The 23,443-nt window shown below is 52.9% G+C and overlaps 1 protein-coding gene across 2 annotated transcripts; it reads left to right on the forward strand.

Moving 5' to 3' along the window:
- The first annotated feature begins 90 nt into the window (after window positions 1-90).
- On the forward strand, window positions 91-21,048 carry MAP6D1 (MAP6 domain containing 1). Of its 2 annotated transcripts, none has more exons than XM_080409867.1 (3): window positions 91-5,477; window positions 16,238-16,355; window positions 18,901-21,048. In XM_080409867.1, the coding sequence occupies exons 1-3, from the start codon at window positions 4,978-4,980 to the stop codon at window positions 18,976-18,978; spliced, it is 696 nt and encodes a 231-aa protein (XP_080265993.1). In that variant the 5' UTR covers window positions 91-4,977; the 3' UTR covers window positions 18,979-21,048. The 2 variants fall into 2 exon arrangements, with proteins under 2 accessions (XP_080265993.1, XP_080265994.1); XM_080409868.1 differs by having other exon boundaries at window positions 18,952-21,048.
- Window positions 21,049-23,443: the final 2,395 nt, after the last annotated feature.

The following is a 23,443-nucleotide window of genomic DNA, read 5'->3' on the forward strand; positions in this document are numbered from 1 at the left end:
GACCAAAAGCTCTGTCCAAAAAGCTTCAAAAGGGTACATCTGGTTAATACTTAGGAAGATCGACATTTTTAAAACTGAGGAAGTTAATGGATCCCACATCCTCCTAATGTCAGCCAAACAACACTAGGTGCTTTTGTAGAAGGCATGCTTCAGACAGACTGGCCTGAACGTAAGGCTAATGTGAAGTTCAGTGGTCTTTATTGTTGAAAAGATTGGGTAAGCCAATGGTCTCTTTTGGTCTTCATCCTGAAATACGTGAAGCAGTACTGGATTGTTTGCCAAAGCTTACATACTGGTTAATGGGCCAGCTTTATTCATCAGCTGTGGCTTAGTCAACCTATTGTTTTTCATTTCTATCTGCTTCCAAGATGCTGTCACATCTTGTTAGAATTTATGACAGTGATACCTTTTTCATAATCACATGCAGCGGAAGAATGATTTACAATGTGGTTTTGGATATTTTACTATGAGTTACATTTCTTTCTATTTTCTTACACTGCAGTATTTTTTTATTATTTTAAGCTTTGCTGTATTGCTAGTCTCCTTTAAGGTTTTTCTAAGAATTTTAAAATAGTAACATTTGGTTCAGAATGTGCCTGTTCTAGAAAAATAAGCAGCTTCAGCAAAAATAGACGAGGTGCCTGAGCTCAGCAACACTATAACCAGGAGTAATTACTAAAGTAAACCCAAAGTGTTCCTATTACACAAATATTAGCAAAAAATTGGACTTCGGTTATGCTGCTATTCCACACCTGTCCTGCAAGGATGACTACCAGACCCCTTGCAAATGGCTGAGGAATCTGCCCAGATAGGAGCTGGTGGGTTCAACCCCTTAACTCTTCCCTGTAGGCTGAATTAGTCATTCTAGATGGACTGACTTGCCAAAGAACATTTTGCATGTGTAAGAAGCAGCTTGTGCGTTTTTTACTTTACAACAGTGCCTTGCAGAAAATAACATCTCCTGGAAGGATAAAGAAGACCTAATACTAAATGGCACCAGTTGTAATAAATGATGGCATACAAAAGTGCTGTAAGCTCCCTTACTGCCACAGGCCGGTGCTCAAGTCTAAATCTTTTTCTCCCTTGGAAAATGAGGAACTTGAGGATTTGTTCCTTTAAGCGCCTGTCAACTTACACGCTCAAAAAATGAAGGAGTTGGGAGTATCTAATATTCCTTTGCTCAGCTCCAGAAGCTTTCTGGCTTTCAGTTCCTAATCCATCACTTCTTTCCTACTTCTTTCCCTGGTACTCAGGACAAGCATGCCGGTTTTTGGGGCTTCAGCCACAGCGCAGCCCTGCCTGCCGCAGAGGGCAGCCGAATGCGCAGCGAGGCTCCCGTGCCGCTGCCAGCAGCCACCGCCTGCCGCGGAGGCAGGGAGAAGCCAGCAGCATCAGAAGATGGCCACTGAACAGCCTTGTCAGAAGGGAGTATTTCATACAGAAGAAGCTCAAAAGCCATAGCTCACAGGATTTCGCATGTAGGTGTTCTACCAGTTTGATGCTTACCTGTTGTCTTTGTCCGCTTCCTTTTATTTTTGCCCTCCCGCCCTTCTCTTCCTTGCATTATGTCTTGTCCACTCAAGAACTCACCTCTCTTCAACAATTCTCTGGTTTCCAAGGGCTTTTTAGAGATCCTGGCTGAAAGCAGCAGGGAGCAGGGAGTAATACTGCCCGAAATAAAACCCTGAAGCATATAAACCCTGAAGGACATTGTATTTTATGGGTCTAGAAAAATAAGCTGAGGTTCCAGTTAAGTCCTTCACCATAATAGCCAGTGCCTACCTCCAGGCGTGAGAGTCATGCCCCTGTGTCACTCGCAGAGGCCAGAGTGCCACTCGTGGGCTGTCAGACCCACTGAGGCAGTGTGGTATTGCCTTCCCCAAGCTGACAAGTGGGCACCGTGGCATTTTCAGGCTGACAGTTCAGAGGCAATACCTGCACTTCCACTGGATTCTTGGCATTGTGGGGGCTCACAGCTCCTGAAAAAACAGCCTGGAACTGCCAGAGAGGCTTGGAGGTCACCGTCTTTTCAGTCAGTGGCTGTGGTTTGAGGTTCTTGTACCTAAGCTTCACCTGAACCAACAGCCTTCACCCTTCTAAAGGCTCAATACCTGATTCTTCCTCACTTACAGAAGCCCTGAAGGTATTAAATATCTGTTAAAGTGGCCAGGCAGTGGGTTTCATGTCATTTTGCACCTGAGCTTTTGTGTTGCATTGTCTGCCAAAGGGAAACACTATCTTCTCCGGTCCAAAATGACTCTCAATACTCAAGTCAGTCAGACGAGGAATGGCCTGGAGTTATGACAGCTCACGAGTAAGATACCTTTCTGGCAAGCAAGTGTCCTTGCAAAATCTGTCATCAGTACATGCCTGTATCTCAGTATTTAGTCACCCCTTCGAATGGCAAAGAAATGAAAAGAATGAACAGAAACCGCCAAACCCAGGGGAAAAAATAAAACAACCAAAAGAAAACAGCTACCTAAAGCAAAACTAACCACATGGGACAACTTACCCACCACCACCACCCCTTCTCAAAGAGCTTATTAATCTGAATAAAAATACAATGTAATTATGGGGACACCTGGCAGAGACAGCAGCTAGTGTTTGTGTAGGAAAATAGCAGTAAGTATGAAGTCCTGGTTAATCACGGAGGGACAGAACCCTTCAGCCTCTTTTCAGTGGCTTTAAGAAAGTCCGCTGTGGCCTTACCAATGTGTAAAGAATATTTTGTTCCAGTGCTGTTACGTGCTCTATTGACATTTCAGTTTAGCCTTAGAGCAAACTGCCCGTTGGAGCTTTCAGCCGCATCCCTGGCAGAAACAGCTGTTTTGCTTTCCGATTTGGTGGCTTTCCTTCATCTTACAGTTGCAGTACCACCCCCCACCCCACCCCCCAAGCTTTTAATCATGATAAATCTCTTCTAAATGCAGACAACTTTTTAATCTCATCCAGCTTCTTCTGGTTTCCCTGTCTGAGACAGCCTTTGTGCCAATTTCATCCTACGAGCTATGATGAGCAGCTGCTCAAAGCACTCCCTGATGCCGTAGGTGGGCTCCGAGACACGAGTGCCAGAGCTGAACTCGGTGCTAGGAAGCGGCAGGCACAGGGAGAGCAGAGCCATCTGATTTATTCTCCCATGCATTTTGCTAAGTCAGGCCTCGGAACAAGGATCAGAGCATCATTTGTACTGTGCCAGTGATAACAGATGATACGGCGGATGTTCAGTTTTCTCCCGTGGCTGAGAAGCTCATTTCTCTTTACCAGAGTGAAGTGTTCTGCACTTCACACAAATATGATTTCATTTTAAAAATCACTAACTAGAGCAGAGTACTGCTAGAAAAGAAGAGCAGCAGAAAATGAGGAAATATCTTCCTGCTTATTCCTAAAAGTAAAACGATGTTTGTGGGGGTTTTCAGGCAAGAAATGAAATGCAGCATCCACTATCCCATATGTTACTGCATCAAGACTTCTGTGTGGGACCAAAGCGTTGTTGCCCGAAATTTCTGAGCCTCCTTGTCCTAACTGACACGCATGGCAGGGGCATGACATCAAAACCACTAGTAGCACCAGCAAGTGCCACATCAGGTATTTAGGACAACAGGATCATCTGCGAAGGAATTTCTTTCCACCCCTTGATAGCAGTGTTGCGAGGAGAGGCCGGCTGCTCACGGAGCCGGCTGCCTCCATCGTACCCACCTCCCCATCCCTTCTCCCCGCCAGAAGCAGGCGCAAATCCGGACCGAAGCCTGACGTGTTGATGCGCTGCAGATATGGACTGCTCAGCTGAAATAAAGCGGCACATCTCCGCTTTTCAAGTTCCCCTGCAAAATTAATTTCTTACTACATCCTACCAAGTATCCACCTGTAACTAAGCTATCACATTCTGAAATCAAGTACCTGCCTAGTCAGCCTTTAAACTGATGGTTTTCTAATAGGTGGCTCCTCTGTTTATCTGCATTCCTCACCTTCCTGATGTTTCACAGCAGGGTGACCCACTGGGAGATCCTGCTTCCTCCATAACAACCCACTGAACGGGGAATCGTGGAGTAGCGTTATGGCCTGGAGCCACTTCTTATGCAAGATGTCAAATGGGAAAAGCCAGACTGATCCCCAATGTCATCCTGCCGGCGTCGGTGGGCTGGGACAGGGCTGCTTGGGTTGGAACCAGAATGTGCAAGGGAAAAGCTGCAATTCCTGGCCTCTGGCAAGCAGTAAATGAGGTGGACCATATATATATAAGGACCATAAATATATATATATATATATATATATAAGATCTATAATAGATGCCTGGATTTTGGTAATTAGGTATTTTAATTTGGCCATTTAGTGTTTTTAAACGTGAAGGGGTGAAGCTGTTAATGGAGATGGGGGGTGTTTGGAGGGGTGGGTGCTCTGCACACCGTCGTGGGACGCTGCCCTTGCCCGGCTGCCACCTCCCTCCCACACACGCCGGGTTCCGCCGGCAGCGCTGCCGCTGGTCACAGCGGTTACGGCTGAGCGCAGTGCCAGCCCGGCGGGGCTCCCCGGCTCCCGGGGGGGCTCTCGGGCTCCCGGCGGGGCTCCCGGCACGGCCCCTGCCCGCGGCTGGACACGCCACGGAGCCTCCCGGGAGCGGCGCGGGATCCCGCCGTGCGGAGCCGAGGGGGCGGGCGGGCAGGGCCGATAACCCCCCCGGGGCGGCCAGGGCCGGTAACCCCCCCCCGGGCCGGGGCAGGGCCGGTAACCCCCCCGGGGCAGGCATCTCGGCCGCGCAGCAGCACCCGGCCCCGCGGCTTCCCCCGCCCGGCCGCCAGCCCCGGCAGCTGCACGGAGCTCCCGGCGGCAGCCCGGGTCACGTGTGCGGGCCGTAATCCCGGCGAGGGGGTGTCATTACCGGGGGAAGGGGGCGGCGGGAGGAGGGGCTGCCGCCGCCGATGAGGGCTGAAGCCGGGAGCGCGGCCGGCTGCGGGCGAGGCGGGGGCTGCGGCCGCCGCCATGGCCTGGCCCTGCATCAGCCGGGTATGCTGCCTGGCCCGCTTCTGGAGCCAGCTGGACAAGTCCGACCTCTCCGTGCCGCTCACCATCCACAACTACTCGGACATCGAGGAGCAGGAGGACGGGGCGGCCCAGCGCGGCGGGCCCCCCCCGCGGGGCAGCGCCCGCCCGCCCGCCCCGGCCCCCCGCCCGCCGCGGGACGCCGCCGCCGGGCAGCCGGCCGGCCGCAGGAAGGGCCGGGCGGTGGGCGCCGGGGAGCCCTTCGCGGCGGAGACCCAGTACCGGCGGGACTTCCGAGCGTGGCCCCTCCCGAGGAGGGACGCCTTCCCCTGGGTCAGCGCCAGCAGCGGCGGGAGGGACGGGGCCGCCCCCCAGCCCGCCCCGGGCCGCGCCGCCTGCGCCCTGCCGGGCAGCGGGAGGCCGGCGGCGGGCGGCTGCGGCGGCCCCGAGCAGCTGCGGCCGCGCTCGCAGCCGGACGGCGCCCACACCACCTCCTACAGGTAACCGGCCCCGCCGCCCGCCCCGGCCCGGGGGGGGTTGCCGCCCGCGGGGGGTGCGCCGCCGCAGCGCGGGGCGGGGGTGCCGGCGGGGGGAGCTGGAACCGGGACGGGGGGGGGGGGGGAGCGCAGCCGGTCGCCAGAGCCGGGTCGGGGCCGGCGCGGGGGGCGCCGTCGGTGTGCGGGGGCGGCCGCGGGGCGCTGAGCCCTGCCCTGCCCGCTGCGCCCGGGGGGAGCGGGGGGGGCGCCCGGGGTGCAGCCGGGGGGGGCGGGGCGTGCACCCCCCCGTGCCCGGGCCGCAGTGCCCCCAACCTGGCCGTGCCCCCCCAGCCCCCCCCCCCTCCTGCCCTGCAAAACTCCTGGGCTGCCCCGCTCAAGGTGAGGCACGTTACGCCTCAGAGCCTGCTCCAGGGGACATCCCCCTCCAAACGTGCCATTTAACGGGAAAAACTGTCACCAGCCACCTTTCCCAAAGAGCCTTTAAAAATTATTAAGAGCCTTTTACGTGGTCGGTGCCTTCCTTTCCCTGCGGGCGCTTGGCTGCTTACAGACATTTATTTTCTGGAACGAGCCCTCGGGATGCGCCGTATTCACCCCTTGTTCCCACCGACATCCACCACGGGCGAGCGGGGACTCCAGCCCCTGCCAGGCTGCTGTCGGACACGGACACGGCGCCGCTTCCACACCGTTACCGCACGCTCCCTTGTGATGGTGTTTGGCAGGTTTTAATATACCTACAAGGTATATTAATAGAGCAATTATTTTTATTCCAATAGATTCCCTAGTATTTAGATGCTTCTTATCCGTTATGTACCTGGGAGATGTTTCTCCTCATAATTGCAATTCACTGGATTATTTATCACAGCGCTTTTAAGACCAACACGCTGGGGGCCTCGGGAAGGATTACAGGCCTGGAATACGGGGAAATGTGTTGCTGATCCCACTCCTCCCAGTGCAGGCAGCTGCCCTGCTACTAGTGCAGTTAGGGTACGGGCTCCGGAGGGATCACTGCAGTGCCTGAATTCATGCACTATCTTTTCCCTTGCTGCATCTCACAGAGCAATGGTTGTTTTTGAGGAAAAGCACTTTTCAATTGCAAAGCAGCGCAGGAATTACTTCAGAGAAGCCCGCCTCGAGCAAGCCTAGCCAGGTGTGTTTCAGACACACATCCATCTCCACGTTGAGGTTGCAGCCTGACCCCAGAGCAGGGTGCGTTAGCCTGCATTAGAGCTGCAGCTTCCCTACGGCTGTTGCAGTGCTCAGCAAGGAGCCCCTTCTCACAGCCTTCCTCCCTCGGCTGTGGCTGTTCTTACACAGAGCTCTCGGCTAGTCTTGGAAGAGCAAGAAGTTTACGTATCGCACAACAAAGTACCAACACGCAAATCAAAACAAGTTTTCCACAAAGTAAGACTTCAAGGGAGTTGAGGAACTCCTTGCGGCTGACAGGAGGAGAGGTACGGGATGAGGATGGAGGCACAGGGCAGGGCAGCCACAGCAGCGCAAAGTTCTCACATGAAGTCCTTAAGCTGTTGGAAGGCGGTACGGTTACAACTAGTGCAGACAGAACTATACGAGGCAAACCACCTTCATCTTATTCCGGTAACTGCCCACAGTTTCTTTGAATTATCACCTCTCACAACATTGCAAATTTAAGAAATCCCCATGCCACCCAGCACACCAGAGTCACAACAAGCAGCAGGAGAAAAGTCCGCAACAGCTTCACAGGCTGCAGAGAGTCTACTTCGATTTTGATTTGTTCCTTTTTTCCTTTCCAGAACAACTAACCAGGTACTTGGCAGAGTTACAGGCATTTTCAGTTACGCTTGGGGCACTGGGTTTGCATTTGGTGGCTTTGGTCACGCCGCAGCCCCAGGAGCAGTGCTGGGGTCTGTGGCAGGGCAGGCATCATCCCCAGCACACCCGCCTCCTGCGAGCCGGGCACTCGCAACCGCAGCGACACCGCCGCCACCACGGCTCAGCCCTCCTTTCCTCTTACCTCCTGGTTTTCCAAAGGCAGCGTTGCAGTCTGCAGGCGTTTATCTTCAGGAAGCAGCTGAACAGCAGCGTTATGCGTTGATGTTCTTCATCATCCTCCCTGTTGAAGGCCAGAAGGATGCTGCTTGTGTGTTAAGCCATCCCTGGGTGGCCGCATGGCCCCGCTGCTCCAGGCTGCGCCCACCCACAGGTGTGGGTGACGGGCAGGTCAGCTGTGCTAGAAGCAGGGCTGGGGGGCTGTTAACAGGAGCAGCTGATGAAGGCTGGTGAAGCACGTTATGTCTTTAAGTGATTTGGCAAAAAGGGAGAGTGTCCCCTGCACAGAGACATGCAGTCAGGGACCGAGGCAGGTGGGTGGTTAGAGAGGAGCCAAGGTGTGGGAAGCACTTTTTTGGTTATTTATGGTGACTCTCATTTCCTTGCTAGGAAGACCCTTGGGGAGATTCCCCCTTTTCTGCTGTTGCAGGAGTATCAGCCCTTCCCTGTGGCTCCGCCTGGGAGCAGGGAGGGTGGCCCTGGGGAGCCGTGCCCGCTCCTACAAGGAATGGGTCCGTGGAGCCTGGTGTGCCACTTGCCCACCATGAAGGCTGTGCTGCAGGACGGGCTCCTGGTGGCCAGCAGCGCCCGGCTGCGCTCTGTGACCCTGCCTGGGCCTGCTGCAGGTGAAAGAGAAAAGGTCTTGAAGGCGGGGAAGGACTGGGCTTGAGCAGGACAGTGCGGAAAGGTTGGGGTTGATGCATGGTCCACTCCAAGCTTTCACAAGCAGTAGTGGTTTTGTTGCTTAATTCTGTAAGGTGCTAGGTGGGTATTTTTAAGGTTTTGTGCTTTGCTGCTTTTTAATCCAGGGATGCTGATTGCAGGGTTCTACCACAGCACAGCCTGTTGTGTGTTTCTGTGAAGCACCCAAGTGTCTTGGTGAGACCCCGGTAACGTTCAGCACCGTTTGGTTTGACAGGCTTTTGTGCATCAGGGCACTGCTCCCCTGAGACTTCATTCTGCAAGTTTCTGTTACATCTTCTCTCCGCACTCTTTTATTTATTTTTATTTTTTTTAAGCTCAGAAGGGAACTGGGCTGCATACAAAACTGGCTGTACATGGTGCAGCCAGCCAGCCTGACCCAGCGCTTCCCAGAACTAAACAAGCTTCCAGGATCAGTGACCAAGACCAATCCCATTCCAAGTGACTTCTGCGGGAACTTTTCCATGAGCAGCAGAAGGATAAAGGTGGAGGGGGTGTTGGAAGAATACCTGTACCTGTGAGGAAGAAAAGTTATTTTTAATTTTGAAAGAATATCTCTGTATAGAGCAGAGGGACAGCACAGCTGCCTGCCCTCCAAACTATTGCCCCATGTCCCCAGATCTTTGGGGTGGCTCCTGTCTCCAGTCCCTGGATTTCAGCTGGAGTTCTGCAGGGTCTGACTGAAGTCAAACCCCAGCTGGGCTACCCGAGGGGGAGCTGAGTGACAGGCTGAGGCAGGTGGATACAAGCCGCACTTGAAAGGCTAAAATGGGATGTGCTCCGACTGTGTAAAGATCCCAGGGACTGCTGCAGAGGCTTGCGAAAGATTACACCTTCCTTGATGCTGGAGGAGGCAGGAGGGAGTGCTGAGCGGCCCCCTCTGCATCTTCCCAAGGGTTTGTCCTTTGGGGTCACGCAAGTGGCTTCTCCCTTCCAGCAGCAAGTTGCAGGTGCTGTGTACTCCTGGCTCTGCACAGGATTAATGGTACTGCTAGGTCCTGATTGCATTTAGCAGACATTTTAGGAATAGGTAAGTGCTTTCCTTAACTCCCTTCTACAGTGGACGAGACAAGCTGGTGCTGGCTGGTGCTGTCAGCAGGTATCTCCAGCTGGCTCTGTTCTCTGGATGTCATCTTACCTTGTTAGAAGGTGATGGGGATGAAGGCACAACCTCCCTGCTGGGGCTGGTATTGCTGGGAGGAGAGCCCCGGTCCAGGCTCAGCTGTACTTCCTTCAGTCACTCCAGACCTCAGTTTCCCCTTCGGTAACCTGCCAGCTTTTGGAAAGCACTTCAGCGTGTAAGTGAAAACGTGGCAGCAGCACTGTGAGCGATGGTTTTGGTTGTTCTTCCCCCACCCGTTGGCTTTGCTTGTATTAGCGCTCGGGGAAGGGGAGTTTCTGTGACATGCACAGCGCCAGGTCTCTGCAGTCGGTGTTTCTGCGCTATGAGTGTTTTGAGCAGGCGTGAGAGTCGAGAGCGCCCAACTTGTTTGCAGGTGGGAGTCACAGCAGTAAAGCAAACCAAACCGGGGGCTTTGGATCAGCAGGGTTTCTTGCTTGCCCAGAGCGAGCAGTTTTGTTTTGATGAAGACTCGTAAAGAGCTGGGGTCATTAAGTGGAAAGGGCCTGATGTGCCATTGCTAATGATTTTGGGAATAGAGGGGTAGAAGATCCCTCAGCAAACTGAACTCCCACCTTCCTGCACGAGTGTTCAGCACGTGCTGTTTGTTGCGCCCTGCCCGTAGGGCAGAATCCTCCTACCAAGGGAGATGCTGCTGAACGAAGGGGAAAGACTCTTTTCCCCATAACTGTGGATGCAGTCACAGAGCTCGTTGCTTGGCTGCCTGTGCTATTCACCTGCCTTCAAAGCATGCTTGTGCAGAAGGGCAAGGTGAGCTGTGGTGATTGCTTCTCATTGAAAAGCATCTTAGTGCAGTTGTGCAGAAGAAATCAGAGAAAACACCTGCACTCGTGTTCAGCATATGGGATCGTGGCACACACCTGAGCTGGCAGGGTTAATAGTACTGCGTATGAGGAGCTCCATCCTTGATCCTTAAAAGATATTTAAATGAATGCTTATCCTCAATAATAAGAGTAAAGCTTTTGTAATCAAGGCTTACAGTTATCTTGACATTCTTAAGTATCTTGCTGCTTGGGGAAATTAATAGTGAAGCCCCTGGTTTTGACGCTATTTAAGAAGTAAGCTTGCTTGGTGCAGGCGTTGGGATGGATCCAGAGACTCGCAGTGCACTGCATAGCCTGGCTGGGGGAGGGGAGGGCTTGGGGGGGGGACAGAGGCGTGGGAGGAAAGAGCGAGGGGGGCTGGAAACAGAGGCTTAAGAGAGAATGTTTGTTGTGCGAAGTAACACTGCAGAACTGCAAGGGGGGAGATTCAAAGCTATTGCGTAAAGGTAGGAGGAATTTTCTCTACTCAAAGTGTATCCAAACTTACATTAGAGGAAAAGGGGAAAGAATGGGAAGTGGGATAATGCCAGAAGCCAAGACCCTCAGAGCTGCCCAGAGCCCCCAACTCACGGGGCTCCACTGAGGGGGAAGCGGCTGCCTGTCCCAGCACACCACTGGGAGTGCTCCCCCCTCGGGGGTCTGTCTGTGAGCTGAGCGAGTTCCCCAAACTCCCCCTAAGACAGCGCTCTGAGACTTCAGGGCGTTCTCCTGGCCTTTCAGTCCAGTCTTATTTGTTGCTTCTTCCCCGTGAGCTAAGAGCCGCTCTGACCACTGCCTGACCTTGGTACACTGAGAGCCGGGGTGGGAAGCAGCCAGGGGTCTTCTGTGTCCCTCCTCTCTGATCCCTGCCTGCTGGTCTTTACCCCTCTAGCTTTTTTCCCATCAGCTTTTCCTTTCCCCCATGTCTGTCCTGGCGCCGTGCTCTTTGCCTGGATCGGGGAAGGGGCACAATCTGCTCCTGTGCCCAAGGCTTGGAAGGGCCCCCAGCCACCCCACCAGTGTCGGACACGGCTCAGAGAAAGGCAGCGTAACCGCTCCATCACCCGGGAGGGCTCCTGGCTTTGTCCATCGCGCAGAGCTCTTGCTGCTGCCTCCGTAGCTCATAACATTTGCGGCCCACCGCTGACGAGGAGATGTGGCAGCAGCCTGGTCCCTGCAGGGCTTTGCCGTGGGCACCCTCAGCCCATCCTCCGGGAGAGCGAAGGAGAACTGCCCCCCTGAAGTGGCAGAGGCACGGCCGTGCCAGGAGTGGGCGAGGAGCCGCGTCCCAAACGGAGAGAGGTTTCACACCCCACACCCTCTGCCCAAAGCCTGGCGCGCCGGCCTGGCTTCCCCCGCAGGCACTGTGGGCAGCCTGTGCTTTGGAGAGGCACTGAGGGACCCCCAGGCTGCGCACCCCTTTCCTTCTGAAGGGAAAACGGGACGAATGCTCGTTACACTGCTTCTCTCTCACGGGCGTGCTGGGTAGGAGAAGCAGGAGGGCAGCAGCAGGATGAATGCAGAGTGGCTCGGGCAGTGTGGCTCGGAGTTACGTTCGGCTACACAGAATGAGCCTTTTTCTCCAGTTCTTAAACGAGAAATGGGATTGTAATGCAGCAGCTCACAATCGTGTGAAGCAAACCATGCCATAAAGATGAGGTACTAAAATGATGGTACAGCTGTGATGGCACTGGTGGTGTACTGCGGGGCAAAGGAACGCTATAAACGCTGTAGGTGAATCTGGCTGGAGATGGCAGCCCCAGCATCACAAACAGCACCGTCTGTATTTCTACCTTCTGCCTCCCCATGCCCAACAGAAACGCTCTCCAGCTCAGTGAAGTTAAAAAGCTTTCTAGGTTTGATTTTCACCAGATCAGTGAAATAAAAGAAGAGTTTGCATGCAGCTTTCTCTGCAAGGCCCGAAGACATTTGTGAAGCACATGAAATGGGAAGGGCTGGAGGCAGCACAGGGGCCGCCAGCTGCGTGGCTCGTGGCACCCAGCAGCTTGAGCTGCAGCAGCAGCACGTTGTGTTTGGAAGGAACAGAAGGACCAGTCCTGGATCCATCATTCCCAAATAACGCCCTGAAGTCTGTGAGGCCACACGGTGAATTGTGGTGGGAGCATCTCCCCCCCGCAGCCTGACCCCCTGTGGATGCTGTCTGACAGCCCTGGTCCAGGCAGTCCTGCTCATCCGGGAAGGGAGATGGCACACACACAGAGCGCTCTTCAAAGCTGGGCTTCGTAGTAACCCCCTGGTAATTGACAGTCCAACATGTTGCGTTTTTTTTTTTTTTGTTCCTGGCATATACTAATAGCTGTGCTCCCACTTGCTCCATTTCTCATCACCACTGGGGGTTAAACTGGGTCCCCGCTCCCCCCACCACACTGACCCAGACTTTTCCCTCCAGGTACATCCCAGCATATTACAAAAGAAACACCTTTCCCCAGGCCCTATTAACTGATTATGAGAAACAGCAAAGAAACAATCTACAAAGCAGTGATTTATGCGATCAAAGCTGTTCCACAAGACTAACGGGGCATCCACCTGCAAAAAGCTGCTGCTTGTTCCTGGAGTGAGTCGGCGGTAAAGAAGCCGCAGTGTTCAAAAAGAAGCCTTTCCCTTTTGATCTCCACAATTTTAAAGTCTGCATACAACTTAGGAGGCCTTTTTCCTTTCACAACCCCGGTGCTTTAGTACTTACAAGTACCACTGGGTCATTTCTATTCCTGCAGATCAAAAATCTCACCTCTAGGTTGTAACAGTGGAGAACAAAACAGAACCTAAAGAGAGCCTGGACATGGAGTTGTGGGCCTGGAGGCTAGTTCCCCTCCGCTGCAGGTCCCTGCAGCCCCAAAGTAACCTGACTGCTGCTGTCTGGGGACAAGGGGAGGAGGAGGGATACGGCAGGAAGGACGAAGATGACGTCTCCAGCAGCAACAGCCAACGCCTCTCACGTCCATCCCCAGCAGCAGCTGGATGGCACGTCACCCTCTGCCCTTCTCCATGCCATTTTGCTAATTGCCTCTCCCACCATCCTGTTCTCCTGCCAATAAGTGCTACCGGTGTGATCCGGGACCGCGCAGCACCCACCGTGCCTGTGGGGAAGGGAGGGAGAGGCAATGCACCGGCTGAGCCGGGCGTGATGCTTCCTCAAGCACAGGGAGCGAGTGTTGCGCCAGGGAGCACAAGGGGGAGGAGGACTAAACCTTGACACCTTGAGCAAAGTAACGTTAAGGACACGTCATCCCCCTTCCCCAGGCGCTGGGTGGCTCATGCATCTCGACTCCACTTGTGACTCCAAGGCTGATGTCAAGTCACCGAACTCTGCCGGGGCTCGCGTTCCTGCTGGCTCTTGGCTGTACAGCGGGAGACGGGGGCAGTGTCCCGCAAGCTGAAAGACAGAGTGACTTCAGTTAGCTGTACTTTCTGCACCAGGGGTTATAATTGTCTTGTTTCGAGTTCCCCAGCTCCCAGAGGAGGTAAGTCAGCTCTGTTTTGCCCAGCCCTTCCCAGGGGCTCAGAGTCCTGCGTTTGCACAGGGGGAGATCGGAGATCCTGATGATTCCAAACAAGAAGCGCCGCTGTGGGTCTGAGCCGTGACTCTATCTGCCCTCACGTTTCTGTTTCTGTTTCCGTGGGGGAAGGCAGCATCTCCTCACTGCACGTAGGTGCCTCAAAAGGCGGTTTGGCCATCCAAAGGCTGAGAGGAGAACAGTTTGGCTTCCAGCCAAAGCGAGGGCCCCGTGTTCCAAAAGGGCTGCATTTGGGGACCTGCCAAATCAGCAAATGATCTGCTACAAAGCAGCGGGACGGCGCTGGCCACGGAGCCGGGTGACACAGGCATTCATTGAAAGCCGGGGAGGCACTCCATTGCAACAGAACGCAGTGGGGAGACGGGCCGGCACGAGGAGGAGCGGTTAGGAATGGATGCCGCCAGCATCCTTGAGGCAGTCGGCTTTATGTGAGGTGGCAGGTTCCAGTTCCTAGAAGCAGCTGGGATGTAATTGGTGGCTTTGTACCATTTTGCTGGTCTTTTGCCCAGTAGCTGTTGTGCCCTGCCTCCAGCTCTGCGGCACAGCAGAGGTCAGATTTAACTCTTAACTCGGCGTTCACACGCGCCTGGGATTCCCTGCTGAAAGGTTGCCTTCCCGGGGCATCGCTTGGCCAAAATCACGTTTCTGCAAAGGAGCTTCCTGATCCTGAGCAGCAGAAGCTGCACCGGGAGAGCTGCGCCGGCACCTACCTGCTGCCCGAGCAAGCCTGAACAGCAAGGTGCAGGGAAGGCTCAGCATGGGGAGAGCGAACCGAGCACAGGCAGTGCTTGCAGTGCACATAAACAGCCCTGACAGGGGCTTGGTTTTGCTTTCTGGAAGCTCTTCCGTAAAGCACTATCTGTTACTGGGTGGATTTAAGAACTCACCCCACCTTTGGTCAAGCTGGCACGCCGCTGTCAGCCCCGGCCGCGGGCTCCTGCCTGTTCCCTTGTGCCTGTGCCCGTACGCCTCTGTCCTGGCAGCGAACTCTGTCAAGAAACAGTTACTTATTTTTTTTGTACTTTATGTTATATATATTTATATATATATGTAAATAAATATAAATATATATGGAATTATATATTTTTGTATTAATATTAATATTTTGTATTAATATTTCTGCTTGACTTAAACACGGTCCAGGGTCATACCCTCTATCTACAAATCAACCAAGAAAAGAGGCAGCGTTTTAAGGTCGAGTTTATGTTTAGAAATCAAGCATAAACCAGGCAGTGGATATTTTGGTAATATATTTAAAAGGATCAGGAGCAAACTACACATTTTAAAATAATACTCCGTACTTAGACATTTTAGATAAGATTTTAAAAAGAGGAATCTGCAGCTACTATCAAAATAGCAAATAGCATGCTTGGGAAGAATTAAAATCAGAGAGGCTGTGATCAAAGCTAAGGCCGGCACATTAAAACACAACCTATTTCCCTCGCCTGGATGTGGCTCAGGACTTGATCTTGTTTGACCCTGCGTATAAGCAGCTAGTGAGATGCAGTTGTTATTTAAGTATGCCGGGGTATAAACATAAGATTGTCCCACCTTGCTTAGCTGCCTCCCCTTTGGTTACAGACGCCGCCTGAGCTTGTTGCCAGAGACACAAACACGAGCAGAGCAGGCTTCTCTCTTCGGAGAGCAGATGAGCCAGCTCAGCTCACCTGGCTGCTGCCGCCGCATCCCAAAAGTCCTCAAGGAGGGGGCATTAGTAAAGCCTGTTTGTGACAAGAGGTGCAGAGAAGCAGAGGGAAGGGTGACAAGAGGTGCAGAGGGAAAGCTGCAGGAGCGAGCGGGCAGCAGAGCTGAGCCAGACCCTGCCACACTGCTCAGCAGCGTGCGCGAAACGTGTGCTGCCCGTTTCTCAGATGTCACTGCTCCCAGGCTAAGTCAGCCAAGTGCCGCCTTCTCAGGCATCATCAAGCAAAGTCAAAGCACTTGCCCCCATCTGAAGGAAAATCATCAGCGGAAGCATCTGCCAGCTGAGGTGGCGTCTCCTGTGGATGCGTTTCAGACCAGGTTGCCACAGCTGCGAGCACAGCACACACCGGCCAGCGTGCCCGCTGTCACCAGAGCTAGGGCCACGTAGGGACCGCCGGCAGCCTCCCTCCGCACGCGTGAGCAAGGCACTCGCAGCCCCAGACCACAATGTTTTACGCTGCAAGTGCCCGACGAGCCCGTGTTTTACATTGTAAGTGGTCAAGGAGCTATCAAGCAAAAAGTAACCCTGACTTTTTCTTACCCAGGAGGAAAGCACCAAGCAGCTCTGGGGGAGGGCACATTTTGCCAGGAATAAAGGAAGAGCTAAGTCAGGGCAGCAGTCAGCCCCGGCTGTGCCCTGCCGCATCTTGCAGCCTGGGCTGTCTGACCGAGGCGGGCCTCTGGGCACAGGTTGTCTTTTATTCTCGGTGTGCCTTAGACATGCTCAGCCTTACGAGCTGATTGTAACCAGCCTTGCCTTCTGGCTGTGCAACCGTCCTGAGCAGAAGTACCCCTGTGAGTATGTTGCATTTTACAAGTTCTTCTGTCTTGACAATCTCATTTCAGGCAAGAGTATCGCCCATGGACCGGAGCAAAACCATCCAAGCCTATAAAGACAAAGCAAGGCTTCACTATCCCAGAAGACCATTTTGTTCAGGAAACAAGCTACAAGGCAGATTTTAAGGTAATTAACATTTTTTAAATTCCCAGATTTTTTAAAATCCCAGTGTCAATGTGAGTAAAGGATGCATTAGATTAGGAGCTGCTCATTTTTTTTATCGATGTGGTGCGTGTAGCATAAAGCCGTGTCCTCACTGACCACTCTTGTCACTGCCTGTCAGGTAACGTGGCCATCCCTTGCTTTCAGAGGGATGTGTTAGAGCTGTCATACCGTGACTTACCATAATTCAGCCCAAGACCAGGATTGTAAACTGCATGACAGTCAGGGAGTTAGAGAGTTCGGATTCCCTCCACTGGATACCCTACGTACAAGGTGTGCCTACCTCTCTCTCTGTGCAAGGTGCATCGCACACCCCTGTGCACACGCAGAGCACTCAGCGTGCGCTAGCGTTAGGGCTGTAGCACGAGATGAAACCTCTGGTGCTAACACCGGCCATGGACAGGGGTGTTTGCACAGGAATGTTTGCAGATCGCTAAGGAACAGCACCCACCCGGACAGGACAGACCCCCTGGCAGCAGCTGCCCCCACTGCCAGTGCTGAGGGGGACACAGCTGTGGAAGCTGCCGCACAGCTCCTGGGCCTCTGAGGCTTCCTTGGCATTTTTCTGCAAGTTTCTACAACCAGCGTAAGATCGTTTTCTTGATGAAATACATCTCAGCATTGCTGAAAATCCCACAAGGGAATGTTCTCTCTGTACCCAGCGTTCTCCCTGGCAGGGCCCCGCTTGCTCCCCATCCCCACAGGGAAGCAAAGCGCATGCCAACGAGGCTCTGCTTTAGCTGCTTTTTGCTCTGGTTTAGCTGCTTTTTGCATCAGACCACCAAAGAGAACAGCACTTCACACAACCAGCCACTAAAGCCATGCACAGGCTGCGCTGAATGACTTGGAAAGCAGAGCTGGGGCGGAATTCCCCAGCTGCGGCGTGCTGTGCCAGTATGGGTAACGGCAGCTACTCCAGGGCCAAGTGCAAAAAGTAAATCTTTGCCTTGGAGAAGGCAAGAAAGGAGTGTTTAATCAGCAGAGAGCCAAGTGCCTCGTCCGCAGAGGATTGCTGGCACACTGCTGCGACAGGGCACACAATGGGTATATCCAGCTCCACTGAAAGTGGGACAGTGACCTCAGGCAAAACAGAATTTGCAAACCTCACCCGACTCCCTCCTTGCTCTGAATAGTCTGGGCTGCTCACTGTGGTGCAGCAACGGCATAGAGGGTATTTAACCCTAAACCTTGTATTTTGACCCTGCAGGGGTAAATATAGTGTCTTCCTATTTGGCAGATAGGATGCAAAGGAGAGGGTCCTAGAGGAACCCCTCCAAGTCCCCATACCAGGTCTCAAGGAAGGGAAAGAGAAGACTGGCATCCCAGACACAAAGACACGCCACCACGGATGCGGCACTCCAGACTGTGCAAGCAAAGATCCCGGTTCCTGGAGCCCCAGGGTACCACCACGGCCCCTCTGGCAGACACCGTGGGGAAGGTGTAGTCTGGAACGAAGGTGGTGCTGAGGAGCCACCAGTTCAAAGAGAACTCAGCCTCTCCCTGGTTTACGCTCGGCCACTGGGACTTTCCCTCTTGCCTGAAGCCCACGGCTTTGGCTGGACACCCGGGAGTCAGGCGTACGCTGTGTCCCGACAGCCTGCAGGGAAGACCCAGAGCGCTGGTGCTCCCCAGCTCCCGAGCTGTGCACAGGCTGCTTGTGACGCTCCTCCTGTTCCTTAGCGTGTCAGATGCATCCCCAGAGGAATGGAAAAATCAGAGCAATGAAACAACAACAAACAAGTCGATAGCTTTCCCTGCGCTGCCTTTGCCTGTGCAGCTAAGGCTGGTCCTGTCCCAAATCCTTTGGGTTTTAAGCATTAGGGAAGACAAAAGCATGCAGGTGCCCTTCGTGCCTCCGTACAACCACAACAGCTACGCACCACCTGGAGTTCTGGCTCCACAGGTGTCAGAGCAACCTCTGTTAGCTCTGCCCTTCCCAGGCCGCAGCAGTTTCCATCCTTATCCAAGTCCTTGCAACTCCACAGCCTGGCGTGGCCAGGTACCCATTTATCCCCTGCAGGTACCCGAGGTGCATGCCCCTGTTTGCAGCTTGTCGCCCTGTCCAGTGGGGCGCCCTGACAGACCCTGGGTGGCATCCTCCAAAAGATTGAGGACCAGGCACGCACCACTGCGGTGCCTCTCGCTGAAATCCCGCGGTGAATTCACGGTGACGTTTGTAGAGCACGTGAAGAGGGCAGCTCTCCATCCTGCAGGATGCCTGCATCCTCCAAGCCTGCCCAGCCGTGGTGACCCCATCACTCCACACCCCTCTGGGCTCCAAGGGCTGGGTTACAACGAGCCCCTCCTCGGTGGTGCAGCATCACACGTGCCCTCACATCGCCCCGTCCACCGGGGCCGGGCTCACCGACACCCAGCCAAGAGCTGGCGCTGCCGGGCAGTGGCACGTTACAGGGCAGGCAGGTCCCCACAACGCCCCAGATCCCCCGAGCTCTCCGGTCACTCGTACCCCACGTGACACTAATGTTTCTCTCCCCCCTCACCCCACTAGATCCCAGAGGTGAAGACCAGGTTCTCCCCCAACCCCTCTGCTGTTTTCCAGGCGCCGTCACGGATCCTCAACGTGTGAACCCGCACCCTCCTCACACGCAGGCAGCTTAAACGCGGCGCTTCTGTTCAGATCTATCACTATGCAATTTTCATGAGGAGTGTTAAGATCAAAGGACTGGTATTATCAAAAGCAGCTTCGGCGATTAATGATATGCACCCACACACAGACTTTCTGTTAACACAACAAACCGCAAAGCGCTTGGTTCAAAACTGGCAAAACGCACGGCGAGGAGCGACCTCGTTTTCCATGGGAGCAGGGTCATTCCTGCACCAGCTGGCGTCGTGTTGGGAGAGCGACTGTGGGCAGCGAAGGCAGTACTGCAGGCAGCGTCCCCATGCGCAACTACACAGGGCGGGAGGGAAAACAATCACAAGTGGGATGGATAATTAAAACCCCCCAAAAGAGGTTTATTTAGCAGCACCCTCTAAATAGGCCAGTGAAAGACAGGGAGTGTCTGGCTGACTTTTGAGCTGCTTGAGGGGTTTTGGAAATAGGACCTCAAAGGGCATCCCCAGAAATCACAGCATCCTGAAACAGGGTTGCTCTGAACCTCCAGGGTGGTTTTAGGAGCTGGAGGAAGCCAGCATCGCTGAACTCCTAAATAAAGCTGGCGCATGCAGTGTCTTGTGGTTTTAAGGCTGGAAAGCTGGGTGCTTCCAGAACTGGTGGGCTGAGCAAGAGCGAGAGGGGACTGAGCTTCGGGAGAGACACAGCCCTGACAGCGACACACCAGCCCGCCGGGAGAGCACTGGTGGGTGCTGCCGGCTTGGTACCTTCCAGGGTCCAGAGCATCGAAGATATTTATGTAGTTTGTATAGCTGTTAGGGTGAGTGTAAATATTGTACATGGATTTTACCTAAAGCGATGTGCGATCCTTTAACAAAAAGGACATGCTTCTACTTTCAACACATGCATATGCGAGGTGGAAAATATTGCCTTGAAATTCCTAAATTATTGCCTGTATATTGGTAATGCTAATGCTAGGAACAACCAGAAGCGAATGTTACTTAGGAACTCTTCTTAAAGACAAATGTCACATAGAATGTAAGACATCCTTCATTTTTAAGATAGGCCATTTTAAGTGTCATTGCTCTAAAGCTGATTTTTTTTAGATTAGCTTGCATTTAACTTTTGCTGAGGTATGCCTGTTTTAAGAAACCATTTTTTAGCCTTTGTCCTCAGAGACTGTAGTGAGTTTACAGTTTCTATCTGAATGACTTATGCAATATTATTAGACTACTGCTCATTTAATGGTTTTACTAATTATTTTTGGGGGAAAATATTAAAAACCTTTTACTTTATGTGTTTGCAACACGTGTGTTAGCTAGAACGAAAAGAAACTATCCTCAGACTTGAACAGGGATCAGATCAGACACTCATTCATCTGCAACAAAATAGACTAACGCAGGAGAATCTGTTCTTAACCTTCCTACTAGCCGAAGTCTAAGGCACATTTAATGATCTCTGGGGACTTTGCAAACATGTATGCATTGCTGTTAATTCCCATAAGAACAATTTTGGAACTGCTGGCATGTTGATAGTGTTTGGAATCCAGGCAGGCAGCATCTTCTCACTGCACCGTGTGAGAACGGAGGGATGCCACCTCTGGTCGCTGCAGTAGTGGGATGAGAACAGGCACCATCCGCAGTCAGCCGTGTTGGGGTGGGACAAGGGGTGGCACTTCCCACACTCCCCTTGGGCCCCAAGGAACCTACAGGAATACCAGTGCTCGCCAAAACAATTTTTCAGGAGATTCATTTTTCAGGAAATTCATTTGAAGCATTCAAACTGTACTAAAGGTTTTGCATGTTAGATGTTTCTAAGAATTCAATCTGCTTGTTTAATCTCTTTATAATGTTTTTAAGAGTTTTGTTCAAACAATTTAAGTTCATTTCAATCCTGGAATTTATTAACAGCAAAAAAAAAGAAAAAAAAAAAGATAAATTGTCTATTCAGTATCTCTTCTTAATTCATTGTATTTCTTAAAAAAAACAACCACCCAGTTGTAAACAAACTGGTAATATAATAAGCTTGTATTTTATCAAATGGACTGGATTTAATTTAATAAATTAAAATGTATTTTGGCTATTGGTTCTTTCCCAAATATTTTTTTCTTGTAGAGCATAACCCTCGAGTATTCAGCCTTGCAGGACAATTTGTTGCTGCATTTCTCCCTCGCAGAGCAGCAGGGGCGGGGCACACAGGACAGCAAGGAAGGTGTCCAGGAGATGTGCGACGGCATTTGCAGCCGTTCCTTACGTTCCTTACCCCTCAGGCTTACCTGCTGGCACGGGCCCCTGGCAGGAATGGCTTCCAAGGCACGTTTCAAGCTGTGGCCCGACCAGGGATCTGAAAGCGCAGCTGCTTTCCAAAGGAAAGCTGTGGCTCTGCAGAATTCATAATCACTTCGGGGATTTTTCCCAGACGCTTGCAAAGGGAAAGCAAACTATTCAGCAAGCAGTCCAGTGGCGTGGAAGGGAGAAGGGGACAAACCAATGATACCAGTTTGCCACATTCACTATCGAACGCTGAGAGGCTGGATCGACCCCGATACAGGTGCCATACTCTCCAGGTCCCCTCTCTGTGGTGCCCACCGTGCGCCCTGTTAATGGAAAGGGACAAGAACTGCCCTTTCACCCTTTTTCCCTCCGCCATCTCACACGGATTACAGGGAACTAGCGCTTGCTTTGAATTTTAACAGAGACCATCGCCTTACAGTTGCTCCCAAGAACATTTTAGTGAATAAAGGTGCCGCAGGTACAACGGGCTTCCCTGGACAGCGCGCTGCCAGCTCTTCTAGCTGTGCCTCGGACTTCCAGGAGAAAGCCAAAGGCTCACGAGCCGTTGCCTGGTTCCAACGACAGGAGAGACAAACGGAAGGAAAACCGAGCAGGTACTTACCGTGGCAAGGGACAGGGTGATGCAGCCGGCTCCCGATGGCTGCGGTATGCGCGGTTCTGCCCGGAAAGCACCGCCTCGGCCAGGTTGAAAGGTACCGCACCAGGTTCCTCTGAAGAGGGCAAAGCCACACAGGGTTTGCCCACGATGCCAGGACTGCTTCCAGCTCTGCTCTCACACTCCTGTTCATCTTCTCAATTACTTTGGGTTCACATCCATGTCCATTCAAGGCTTTCCAACTGTGAATCACACTGCAAACAAGGGTTATTTGACACATGAAGAAACATCCTTTAAAAGGAAGGTTTTACACCTGAAGCATTGTAATTTACTACCTATAGGGCGACACTGAGTATGCTCATTTCATTCCATCTTGCTGACACCTGGCCTGCTGGGATGCTGAGAGCAAGATTTGTGCCAGCTGCATCCCCTGTGCCATGAAGCTGTGAGCATCTGTGCTTCCATGTGTTCAGGAGAAGCTCTGGCATGGGAAATAACCCCGTTACTCAGGACAGCTCATTACCTGAACTTGAAGAGTTCACAAGCAGCACATTCATGAATTGTCTGCTTTCATAAACTGCACCTTTCTCTTTGCATTGCACTAATTCATGGAGGATGAGCAGTTGGATGAAAACCTATCACCTCTGCCTTATTCGTACCCATTTTCTCTACCTTGGCCATCACAGTAACGTACGACCCTAAGGACCAGCCTGACTGGCCACAAACGGCTGTTGGTGCCACGCAGCGCAGAGGCTGGGTTTGCTTTCAGGGCAGAGGTGGCACAGAAGGGATTGCTGAATCCTTGTTCCTGGTGGCACAGGCTCTGGTGGCACCAAGGCTGCACCCTGGGACCCAGACACGCTACTTGCTCCTGTGCCAGCTCAGTGTGCCCACAGCTTTGTTTCTGAAGCGGATGGTCCAGTGCCTTGGGGGCACACTGCACCTACCACCACGTCCCGGAGATGCGGTCAGCCACGCAAGGGCAGGGCTGTGGCAGCCAGGAGGGGAGGCACCAGCACCAAGGGCCCAGCCAGCTTCCTTGGCCACCTTGGTGTCATTTGTTTCGCTCTGGCAGCGTAAAGGCATGGCAGCATCTGCTCACTGAGGAGGCACTTTTATGGGATTTAGTACAAACAAGAATGAGTTTTGCAGGATTTTACCATTAAGTTTGCTCATAAGCGCCTACAATTCCTCCCCACAGCCTGGGGAAAAGGACGAGTTAGCTTTTCTTACTTTTTTTCTTCCTTTTCCTGTCCATATCAGGTGCCCGTGAGCGGGAGCTGGCTGTGGGGTCTCTGTGAGGAGCGGCTGGGGGTGCCAGTGGCCCCAGGGCAGCCGGTGGTGGGAGACCCGCAGAGGAGCCAGTGTTGCCCCTGTGAGAGGATGCTTAAGAAAGCAACACCTGTGCCTCTTGTCGGGGGAGAGGAGGTGGGAGTCAGGAATGAAGGACTAACAGTCAAGTCTCAGGAAAAAAAGGAGTAGGGGGAAAGGTGTGGGGGTTTTTGTCTTTCTCACCATCCAGCTCTGTTCTGAGGGACGAGTTCAAGTAATGTTCCCCAAGTTGAATCCGTTTTGCCTATGACAGTAA

Source organism: Falco punctatus, assembly GCF_963210335.1.
Source record: "Falco punctatus genome assembly, chromosome: 13".
In the NCBI taxonomy this organism is placed as follows: domain Eukaryota; kingdom Metazoa; phylum Chordata; class Aves; order Falconiformes; family Falconidae; genus Falco; species Falco punctatus.

Excerpts from the sequence above, each read along its gene's own strand:
- MAP6D1 (XM_080409867.1), top strand. The coding sequence starts at position 4,978 with ATGGCCTGGCCCTGCATCAGCCGGGTATGCTGCCTGGCCCGCTTCTGG. Across the intron at positions 5,478-16,237 it reads GCCCACACCACCTCCTACAG|GCAAGAGTATCGCCCATGGA; the intron begins GTAACCGGCCCC and ends ATCTCATTTCAG. Across the intron at positions 16,356-18,900 it reads GCTACAAGGCAGATTTTAAG|ATCCCAGAGGTGAAGACCAG; the intron begins GTAATTAACATT and ends TCACCCCACTAG.